General features: G+C 52.7%; 1 protein-coding gene across 1 annotated transcript; it reads left to right on the top strand.

Moving 5' to 3' along the window:
- Positions 1 to 571: 571 nt before the first annotated feature.
- On the top strand, positions 572 to 1,171 carry LOC117835372 (uncharacterized mitochondrial protein AtMg00810-like). Its single transcript, XM_034714734.1, has 2 exons — positions 572 to 883; positions 938 to 1,171. Exons 1-2 carry the CDS (start codon positions 572 to 574, stop codon positions 1,169 to 1,171), a joined length of 546 nt encoding a protein of 181 aa, XP_034570625.1.
- Positions 1,172 to 11,890: the final 10,719 nt, after the last annotated feature.

Below are 11,890 nucleotides of genomic sequence, written 5' to 3'. Positions count from 1 at the left end.
CCCCGACTGCACCGGTGCCCACTGCAACCGCACCAGTGAGTGCTCCGCTCGGTCGGGCGCACGTCCCGACCGCACCGCCGCCCGCTCCGATTGTTCGGGTGGACATGCCGACCGCGCCGGCAAGCGCTCCGCTCGATCGGGTGCACGCCCCGACCGCACCGGTGCTCGCCCCGACCGCATTGGTGAGCGCCCCGCTTGGTCGTGTGAGCACCCCAACCGCACCGGTGGGCGCCCCGCTCGGTCGGGCCCACGCCCCGACCGCACCGTTGAGTGCCTTGCTCGGTCGGGAGAGCACCCCGACCGCACTGGTGAGCGCCCTGCTCAGTCGGGCGCACGCCCGACCGCTCCGGCGAACGCCCCGACCGCATCGGCGAGCGCTCCGACCGGTCGGGCGAGTGCCCCCAGTCCTCCCTCCGCGCCCGTGGCGCCCGCGCCCTCCTCATCGCCACCTGCCCCTCCGCGCCATGTCACTCGGTCTGTGACTGGGGCAATACAACGGCGCCATTACTACGGTATGACAGCCTCGACTTCTTCTCTGCCCTCTCCGATTCTGGCAAACTATCGCAGTGCCATGGCTGACATCGTCGATGACATCGTCCTCACCGCGTCGTCCTCAACTCTTCTTTGGCACATCATGGGGCGTCTTTACTCCGAGTTCGCCATGATGGATCTTGGCGATCTACACCACTTCCTCAGCATCTCCATCACAAGTTTCTCCCTGGGCCTGTTCCTATCTCAGCGACAGTACGCTTTCGATACTCTTCAGCGTGCTGGCATGGCTGAGTGTCACTCTATAACGACTCCCGTTGACACTCATGCTAAGCTTTCGGCACACAACGACGCCATGCTCCAGGACGGCTCTGAGTATCAGAGTCTTGCTGGGGTCCTTCAGTACCTCACTCTAACTTGACCAGATCTGGCGTATGCGGTTCAATAGGTGTGTCTCTTCATGCATGACCCGCGCGAGCCCCACATGGCCCTGATCAAGTGCATCGTGTGCTATGTGAAGGGCACGCCCTCCTCCGGGTTTCACATCGGCACTGGTCCTGTTCAGTCTCTGACTGCCTACTCCGACGCCGACTGGGCTGGCTACCCAGACTCTAGACGCTCCACCTCCGGCTTCTGCGTCTACCTCGGTGACAATCTGGTGTCTTGGTCCTCCAAGCGCTAGACCACAGTGTCTCGTTCCAGTGCTGAGGCGGAGTACCAGGCCGTGGCTCGTGCTGTGGCAGAGTGTTGCTAGCTGCGCCAACTTCTTCAAGAGCTTCATGTCTCGCTTGCTTCGACCACTGTTGTCTACTGCGACAACGTGAGTGCTGTCTACATGACAGCCAACCCGGTGCATCATCGACGCACGAAGCACATCGAGATTGATATTCACTTCGTCCGTGAGAAGGTGGCCTTAGGTGAGGTCCGGGTCCTCCATGTGCCATCCTCTCATCAGTTCGCTGACATCATGACGAATGGCCTGCCAACTCCTTTGTTTATTGAGTTTCGGTCCAGTCTGTGTGTCCGTAATCCTCCCGCTTCGACTGCAGGCGGGTATTAGGAATTATATGTGTATTTTATGATGTATTTATTCTTTCCTTGTACACTTGATGTATTCCTCGTACTCCAAGCCATATTGGCCATATATACAGAGGTCACCCCCTCATTAAGGTGTGTGGTGTTTTCCCATCTACTTCTTTGCACTGTCATCACAAGAATCTAGTTATCGATAGACAGGAACTCAAAGTAGTTAATTTTTGAAACAAATTCTGAAAACTCAAAGTAGGTTCCACGACAGGAACTAAGACAATTAAGCTATATTCGTACAAGCCTGTCCTTCCGGCACGCCTGCATCAGCCATTCTGCCCATCGCCAGTTCGCCACCTCCCATAAACTTGTGTAGCTCTGCTGTATTTTTGTATACTGCAACTTGCATTGCACCTTTTCAGCGCCTGCTCAATCCATCGGACTGGTTCAAATCCGATAGCCCCAAATTCGTGCCGTGTCCTCATCCGATTCGTTCATCCGGCCGGCCGGTCCTTTTCCAGCTCCAGCTCCAGCGCCGCGCCTGTCAATGTCCTGGTAGTTGCAGGCTTGCAGCAATGCAACTTGATGCTGCCTTTGACCCATGTTCATGCAATCTAGTTATGTTAGGTCAGCGCGTGTTTTCTCTAGTGGTTTTATTGGCTGGAGTGCGCTGCATGTGGTCTGGATGCACGGTGACGACGGACTTGTTGTTACTGTATTTGCAGAAGGCGCGTTTGCGTATTATATTGGTTCTCCTGGCTCTGGCTAGGATGGTTTCAACGGCAAAAATGGTCAATCAGATTTAAAATTTGGTGTGTTCTGGCCAGGGGATAATCAACTCGATCTGCAAAATTGTACTAGCTAGGAGTAGGTAGGCATCTGTGCATCGTGCTGTGTGGTAGTGTGTATATTGTGCTATGGAATTTTCTGCTCTGGCTAGTGACCAGGGTTAGTTCTTGATCCCCAAGCAAGCGTCGATATTGAAGCTGCGAGGAAGAAGAGGGTACTGCAAAGGGTCCTAATATTTCACCCTGCATGTCATTAACCGTGTTGGAGAAATTCTCAATCCGCCACTGAAAAAAAAATTGATGTCGTCCTTGCTGTGCCACGCCGCCACCTGGGGTTCGTCATCCCTTACGCGCCACTGAAAGTAATTGTCGTCACAACTTTTCAGCTTAGCTAAGCCGAATGATCTGTTATCTAGGAATTGTGAAATTCATGTGACATTGCCAGGGGATCTTGCTCGCGGTCACGGGTCATTCCTCCTTTCCTCTCACTGATTAAAACGGGACGTGGCAATTCGTGGCACTGAACTTCAATTTCACTAACTAAAGCTCGTGGCACAAGCATGCGATCCCTAGGCTGCCGGTCCTGTTTCCCTGGCAACCTGCTCGCCACCTTTGAGTTGACTCGCCGCTATCTCTGATTATAGCATTATACCACTAGTGACTGTTGACTAGGTATAGATCGATCAGCCCTTGTATTTTACGGCTACTTCAGCACGTACAGGTGTCCTTTCCAGGTTTTTTTTGGGGGGCGGGAGCTGCCACAAAGCCAAACCGGAGGACTTGCTCGTACCTGCCAGTCATCCTTTTTGGCTAGCTCCCTCTGCATGGCTCATTTTTTTTAAATTAAGGAAAAACATCCGTTCTGGAACATTAACATGTGAATATCTACGATCATAAAGTAACACATCCTGCCACATAACCAGAAGCTATACGAGTACTTAGACTCTAAACCTCCAATCAAGGAACACAAAAGACAAGAAAGAAAGAAAATAAGAAAGAAAGCTTGAAAGATTAAGCTTCGAACTTCTTCTATGTCCTTCCTTCAACCTTGCTTTGGTCATTATGCAGTGACGAACATCTCACATCAGCTGTCTTCTTAGAAACTTTTGATGTAAGGATCATCGATGGTCATGTGCTGCCTGGCAACCCATGTCGTCTAGAAACCGCACTGAGTCGATCTCTACCACGCAAAACAGATCGGGCACCGCCATTGCTCCAAGCTGATCATGGTGTCACCATCAAGAACTCCAAGACAACGCCTCTGAGGAGAGCAACATCTCGATACCGCCTCCGCCCGAACCAGCAAGTCGGTTCTCTGGTTTTCACCTGGATCTATCCTTGTATGTTGCGGTTCTCATGGTAACGCCTTCAAGAAGGAAAACGATGCCCCTAGCACTGTCATCACCGGCAAATGGTCGAGGACCGAGCTAGGCTTTCGCCCGGGAACCTGCACAACCACGAAAAGCATTGCACGGCCATAGGACCTGAAGGGAGGACGGCAATCGGAGGCAAGCTCCCCACAGTGGCGGCCACTGGAGGTGAAGAAAGCGCCCTCCACTCGGAGCTCAACCTAGGAGAGGTTGGCTCCATGCGTGCCCCTATCCTACCGTGGGCCGCCACCGCCACCCTGCCACCGTCATCGCCAGCCGTCGTGGCCACGGGTCCCTGCGGAGCTGCTAGCGCCCTCCCATAGGGAACCGCTAGGAGAGGCCCCAACGACCAGGGTGGCGCCGGATCCGGGCATGCCGATGCTAGATCTGGACTTGCTGGATCCAGGGGCGTCAGCCGCCACCAACAAATGAGAGGGTGGGGGAGGATGCGGAGGGGGAAGATGGGGTTTCGTGGGAGAGGAGATGCGCCCGCCGCCGTCCTCATTGCGGCTGGATGGGCTTCCACCGGCGAGCTCCGGCGGTGGCGAGGCGGAGAGGAGGGGGCGGCACTAGCGGTGGGGGATGCGGCGCCGCCCAAGTCACCCCTAGGCGACGCGGGTCGAGTGGGTTCCAGTCTCTGCATGGCTCATGGCTGCATCACCTCATAGCCTCATAACTTCTGCTGTATTCTATCCATCCTGCGGCAACTGGAATAGAACATTTCTGTCGACCGCTGAACCCAGCAGACTGGATCAAATCTGGTAATCCACCAATCCGAATGTCCGACCCCCCAAACTTTTATCTCTTGAGCCTCCTCACTCCCTCATCCGGCCGGTCCTTCTCCAACGACCAACGCCTGTCAGCGTCCTCGCAGTTGCATCAACTTAATTGTTTCCTTTTTTGCGATGGTCAGCATGTGTTTTTATAGTGGTTTTATTTGCTGGAGCGCACCACATTCACATACGGCGACGGTACGTTAATATATTTGCAAAGCCGCGTTTAGTTTGCGTCCCTGTGGCTAGCATGGGCTCTTACTGGCTGGGACGACCGGGATGGTTTCAACGTCAAAGAGGTTAATCAGATTAAAGGTGCTGGGAAGGGGGTAATCAACTCTGCAAAATTGTGGGAGTAGGTAGGTGTCCATGTTGCAAAGCTGCAGTAGTGTGTGCTTTCAAGGAATATGTTTTTTCTTCTTCTTTTTTTTTCTCCGACTAGTGAGACAAATTTTGAACACAGAATAACTTGTTTTTTTTTTGACGGAGGGAGCAGTGACCAATAGGGTGATTGATTCCCAAGCAAGCAATATAATGGGCTTGCCCGGGGGAAGAAGAGGGAAGAACGAAGTCTCTAACTCTCTATTTGCTATCCTATGTGTACGTTAGAGGAATCCTTGGTTTGCAACCGGAAAGTTGGTGGGGTGGCTTCTGTTGCCACTTAACAAAAAAAAAAAAATCGTATTATACATAGCAGACTTCCATATGCTACTGAACATGCATTTCCTAACAGAAAAGAACAACCCCATCCTTTTGTGACAATTCTATTGTACGAAAGCGGCAAGCATGTGAAGAGCAAACGGAAAAAAAAAAGTGAGACTTTTTGCTAGCATTCGATAGCACGTAACGAACTGCCTCCATGCCTTTGCATAGTAGAGGACTAAAGATGTTGCTGTTTTGTATGAGGTCTTCTGGTTATTTTGTATGGTAAGTAGGCGGTCATCTGGTCGTAGGTGCCGTTGGTGGCTTTCACTGCAGTGCTGTACGTTTTGAGCTATATGGTGGGGTCGGAGCGGCCATCGTACTTTTCATTGATGGCCGGCTTGAACGAGGCAGGCCACTCAACGGCCCTGAGGTGGGGAGTGAAGGCGGCGAAACCATCGATCGCCGTGTCATCGTCGTCCTCGAGGTTGTATACGACGGGTGGTACCCTGGGGCGTCCACCGTTGTTGCGTCTGGGTGGGACGTAGGTGTCTTCAGGTGCCGTACATGCGGTTGTAGTTGACATGGCGACGCATCTCATCTTCTTAGCGTCGGCGATCCTCCCATTCTTTATCACGGTCTAGCCTGCCAGGAGCACTGTAGTCGCGGTCATACTTAGCGCGGCGGTGGAGCTTGGCTTCTTCCCGCTCTTGGTGGCAGTTGTTGAGGTCACCGCGGAGGTCGCATAACTCTTCATGAAGGTCACGTTGCCGACCTTGTCTGCCATGGTCCTCGCCATTGCCTCTTCTGCCACAGCGGCAGTTGTCGTGGTTGTCGAGTTGGTGGGCGTTGTTGGCGGGTGGGTTGGCGGGCTGCTCCACCTCATCTTCACGGACGGGCTCCAGCTGACCTCCCGCGCGGTTACCGTGATCGTCTCGGTGGTGACCTGATCCACAATGAGCGGATCGGCTTTGGGAGTGCCGGGTAGATGTGGACCGGGAGTATGCTGACCAACTGTGGGCTCGCTCTTCAATCTAGGCGTTGGCAATACAGATACGTGCCCGGATCCGAGGAGTGGCTCCGAGTCTGGAACGCTAGGTCGGCGAAGGCAGTCCCCAGGTTAGCCTAGGGTGTGGTGAAGACGTTGTGGCCAGCCTCCTCGAGGTCGGCTTGTAGATTGCAGGCGCGCATAGGGCGCCTGCGTCTACCCTAGCCACCATCCTGGTTGGCGTTGTCACCATCGTTGGCGCGTGGAGGGTCGACGTTGGCGGCGGGCGATGGTCGGCGCTGGTTGCCTGCCGCCCCTGCTCCCGCGTCAACAGCAGGTTGTTGGCATTGCTGGGCGTCAGCTTGCTCCCATTGACGCCGTACTGCACGGTCCCGGTTCTTGCGTTACGACCTGCTTCCTGAGAAGAAGTTTCGCCATCCCTGGGCGGATCGTCGGAGGAGACCACGAAGGCTTCGCGATCCGGTGTGGTGAAGTTGCTCTCGACGTCATCTCCATAAGGGTTTGGAGTCAGGACGATGCGGGGATCTGGAACTCACCATAGTCCGGAATCTGGGCAGGTTCGGGTGGGTCTTCAGATTGGATCTGAAGAGACTACGTGAGTTTCATGAAAAACGTGGCAACCGAGTTCCTCAGACCTAAAGGGGGCGAGGGAAGGACCCTACGCCGATCTTGTTGGGCGTAGTGCCACCTCGGAGAGATCGATGCACTCAGCAATTGTGTTGCTGATGCGATCTAGCTCCGCGATCAAGTCGGAGGGCGTGTGTGGGCGGGTTGCAACAAGGATGTTGGGGATCCTCTCGGAGAGGGAGAGATCGCCGACCTGCTGGGCATGCGACGTGATGATTCTCGGGTGAAGACCTTGCTCTGTCGAAGTAGATCCGACGGATGCTGAGTTGGCGGCGGACGCCAAGTCGTCGATAGCAGTGGTGGAATCGAAATCCACCGGCATGGTCCCGAAGCGAAGTTGGATCGGGTTGGTGAGGATGTCCTTCATGCTCTCGGGGAAGATGACGCCGGGGCGAGATGCCATCAAGCTCGCTGGGGAGGATCTCATAATCACCCCTACGTGGCGTGCCAACTATCGGATTTAGTAGCCTAGCAGTCCACCAGGGGTTACCCAAGTGGTTGATTTGTAAGCAAAGAGGATCGCGAGACAAGAACTTGAAGGTGATCACAAGAACATGAAGGTTTAGATAGATTTGGACCTCTAGATAGTAATACCCTACGTCTCTTATTCTGATGGGTTGTATTGCTTTGCGTGGGTGCGAAGTACAGATTGGATTGGATTGCCGTCGGGAGACGCCTTTGGCCGCCTTATATAGCTGACGACCTAAGGTTACAAATCGATTTAAATCTAATCTAGTCGGTTGTTACATGGGAAGCAATCCCACTCGGATTACAACAAGTATCCCGCACGGCCTCCTTAACTTATGCTCCAAGTATCTTTACGTTCTTAACCCACACATTCTGATCGGATGGACCACTTATCAGGACCGGCAAGTATCCTAGTCGGTGGGGACCCATGAGGTACCCATATCTCTCACACAGATTATGTGAGATTGACAGGACGTTGTTCGGTCATCTCTGACCTGAAGAACCACTCACTGGGTCTGTTACTCTGGCCTAACAGCTGCTTTGCACGAATTAAACTGCTGGGCATGGCGATCCATGCACACCGCATGAGATTTCTTTGTGCCTATACCCATGTCGATGAGCGTGGTAAGATGGCCGCACTTTAAAAAGATCATCATGGCCGGGCTGAATGGTGCTCTGCCTAACAAAGGGTGTGATTTGTGATTCCGGAGCGTCTAGCATGGAATGAACTGGGGATGCTGGAAATTGCCAAACCTTTTGCAGTCAGCTGTTTGCTTACTCTTTCGTCAGAGGCCTTTTAGTCCCAGCTGCTTGGTGTTTGCATGCGGATTTGCACGGTGGAAGCTGGAAATTGAGCGTGTGCTGGGATGGATGATGATGAGACGGCAACAGCCATGGAGTTATTTTGGAATTAGCATGGGCTGGGTTTGTGGCCCGTGTATCCTACTTTGCCCATGTAAAGGCCCATCTGGAAAAGCCGAGGCCTACTTTCGGTAGTGGTACCAATCCCAAAAGGAGAGAATGGCATTTTCCAGAGAAAGAGATTGGACAGTCAGATAGAAGCACTAAAAAGAAGATTAGTACCAATCATGTAATGCTCGGGATTTTTATTTTTGAATTCCACATGACTACTATAGATTCTACCTCAACAAATCTAATCAACTTAGGATGGGATTTTGACTCCAGCTGTCCTTCATGGGATTCCATGTGCAAGAGGTCGTTACTGAATGCTAACCATGCCTCTCCCTGTCCAGATTGTTCAGGCGCCCTGGGGTCTCTGGTCACACGGTGGCATGTGATTCCTAGGTTGCCGATCCTGTTTTCCTGGCGACCTGCTCGCCACCCTTTGAGTTTACTCGCCGCTATATATGATACCACTATACAACCAGTCACTGTTGACTGGCCGCGATCTCATCGATCGTCTTATATTCGTCGCCGCAGACCGAGGGCCAGGGGCCAGGGCCCATGGATTAGGGCCGAAGAAAGAGCCCTTGAAATTCTGTCCCGGCGATAGCTTCGGTTGCGTGCATGCCTGACTGCACACGGTACATAAGCATTTGCTGGCTGCCTGGCCTGACATCTATCCGAACATCCACGTCGATGCCCAGGACAGTCCACGTGAATACGTGATCTTGCTAGGAGTCAGTGTTTCATTGTGTTTTTTTTAAAATATTATTTTGGATGAGTCAGAATCGAGTGACTTTTCATCAAGTCTGGAGACATCAACGGAAGTGCTTCGGTTGTGGTGGGCTGCAGTGCTCAACAGGAACTCTGGATTTTCCATCGTCAGCTCAACCTGCATACCAGAACGTACCATGGGTGGTTGCAGAACGTACCATGGGTGGTTGCGGGGAGAGGTGATCGTCGTCATTGCCATTCAGAGGGGTGGCCGGATTGCAGCGCGGCCTTACCTCTGGGGACGCTTCACGTGGCTGTGGACGAGGACGGGGCTCCGATCTTGCTCGTCGTTCGGTGCGTCGACGTTGATAGCGTTCACGGCTGCGGCCACGCATGCCGCGCTCGTTGGGAGCCACAGCATCCTGGGAAGCTTGGTGGCTGCTACGATGCTCTAGGATGGGGCCGTTCTTGGCCTCGCCACCCTCGAGCAGGTGCCGACGTTCGCCTGCTGCATAGCTCCTGTCCTGGCGATGGCCCCTTCTCGATTCCGAGAGCTCCCGTTCCCGCTCCTTGGGAGCGCGCGAGAGGCTCCGGAACAGGTGGGAGCTCCAGCTTTCCTCCTTGCGTCCGCGGCGCTCGTTGTTGTCGTCGCTGTAGTCGTCATCGTCGCGGTGATGCTTCTCACGATGGTCACACGGAAGAGGGTCGTCGCGATCCCGTGGCACACGCTCGCCGTCGATGATCCCGTAGTGCCACTGTTAGTTTGATCTCATCTGACTCGGTCCAACGATCAAGTCAGACTCCTCGATTGCGCCCTGATCGGGAGCGCCCAACCAAACATGGTTAGCGGGTCTTCGTCATGCAGCGCTATAAAAAGAGAAGGTGGGGGCCGAGGGCATGCACGCCAAGGTTCGCCGTGCCTACCAGACCCACCGACCAAACCCTAGACCCGATCTAACTAGTACTGAAGCGGCGGGAAGCACCGCCGCCACCTCGCCACCACCATCTCCGCCCTTGCCGTCAACGCTGCCGTCACCGCCATGGCGAGCTCGTCCTTCAAGCCCGATGGTGGTGCCTCTACTCTCTCTACTCTCCCTCTCTCTCGGTCTTCTTTATTAGTCATAGTACACATTGTTTTAACCTAAGAATCAAGTTATTTACCCGCTAGATTCACACCTAGAGATCCTATATATCTATCAATGGCATCAGGAGCCTAACCTAGTGTGTAGATCTAGTCGGGGAAGTTTGCACCGAAGCAATTAGAAGGAGATATTTCGAATCAGAGGAAGAATTCTAACCCTAAGCAGAAAGGGGAAGTGAGAAAGAAAGAGGGTTGGGGGAGCTTACCTTCACCAGATCCACTCTGGGAACACAACAGAGCCGCTGCGCGGCAGGATGCCTAGGGCACCGTTGCTAGAACGTTCGACGGCGGCGCACTCACCCTAGGGTGAGCACGCGTGCCGACGAGGGGACCGGCGGTGGCGCCGCCACTCAAGCGCACCCGCCGGCGAGGGGACCGGATCTCCTCCGGGAAGGGGCCGCCATGAAAGGGGGCCGCTGGGCTCTGGTTTGCTGCACCACCGCCTTCACCTGCTCTGCTTGGCGCCGCCGGCTCACCCGCGCTCCGCTGCTCTCGCTCGGTTAGGGGCAGATGGAATGTGCTAGGGTTCCGGGGGAGATGGCGTGGGCGTCGGTTTTGATCCGGTCAAATCGTTGGACGGCCGTCCGATCAAGATGAACAACCAGCACTAGCCGGACCGGCTTTCGGCCCAGGTGGGTGACGAGTTTGCCGGCCCAGGCCCAGGTTGCGGCCTGGGGAAGCCTTCGCGCGCGTTAGCGCTGCTAGGCTGGGCCGCTTCCTCGTGTGGGCTGGTAGAACAGTAAGGTTTAGGCCCAAGCGGGTGCCAGGAAGGATGGGTCGTGTTTTCGCTGCCCTGCGCGCTGGCACATGCAGGCCGTTAGCTGGGCCATTTCCGCGAGTGGGCAAAAATCAGCCCAGGCGGAGGGAGGAGGCTGGGCCGGGTCGTATTCTCGGTCAGGCAACATGAACAGTAGAGATTGAGCCCTTTTCTTTTTTCTTTTTCCAGTGAGTTTTCAATTTTTTGAAAATTGAATTAAGGCTCAAATAAAATTAGTTTTAAGGAATTTTCCTATGGGTAAAATTCAAAATTAAGTCTAAGTCCCAGTAGCAACCTTTTGCTAATTTTTTAAGTATTTTTGCATCTATTTTTCTGATTAAATTGGAACCAACGTGAAAATTTAATTGGAAAATGGATTAAGAGTGAGATAAGATGAGAATAAGTAATGTTATTATCTGTCATATCTTTAAGTTCAGAAAATTATCCTAAGTTTCCGCTGTGTTAAGTTTGAGATAAGTTGGATTTTTGGCATTATTTGCCAATTTATGGATTAAGTTGAAGTTGTTGATAAGGTTATTATGGTAATAAGTTTTATTTTACCATTATTGATTATATTTCTGCCCAACGATGATATAGAATCAATATTAAGAAGTTTCATATTTTAATTTGACCAACATTGAATTAACTCAATTTTTTCTGAATTTTTATTTTCAGGCAATCCTTTGAGTTATATCTCATTGATAGAGCCCCTCAATGGAGGGAATTATGGCTCATGGCAAGAGAAGATTGAGATAGCGCTTGTGTTGTCGTACATTGTTCTAGCACTGACTGATCCCTGTCCTATTGCTCCTGAGGATCCCGTGAGGGGCGAAGAAGATTTCAAAACTCGAGTGCATGATTATGCACCAATTAGAATGAAGTACGATCTTGGTCGTGCGTAGTGGGATCAGTTAAACCAAAAGTGCATGATGGTGATTAAGAGCTCCATTGTGGAGGCAATAAGGGGAGCAATCCCAGAGTTTAACACTGCTAGAGAGTACCTCAGGAAGGTGGAGAGTCAGTTTACCGGCTCTTCAAAGGCTTATGTAAGCACTCTCATTAAGAGGCTTGTTACTGAGAAGTACACTAGTGGTGTAATAAGGGAGCACATAATGAGGATGAGTAACATGGCATCCAAGCTCAAGTGTGACATATCAAGTAATTAAGAACAAATCAAGAGCAA

The sequence above is a fragment of the Setaria viridis genome, chromosome 9 (genome assembly GCF_005286985.2).
Source record: "Setaria viridis chromosome 9, Setaria_viridis_v4.0, whole genome shotgun sequence".
Lineage (NCBI taxonomy): Eukaryota > Viridiplantae > Streptophyta > Magnoliopsida > Poales > Poaceae > Setaria > Setaria viridis.
This window is presented reverse-complemented; position numbering and strand designations above follow the sequence as displayed.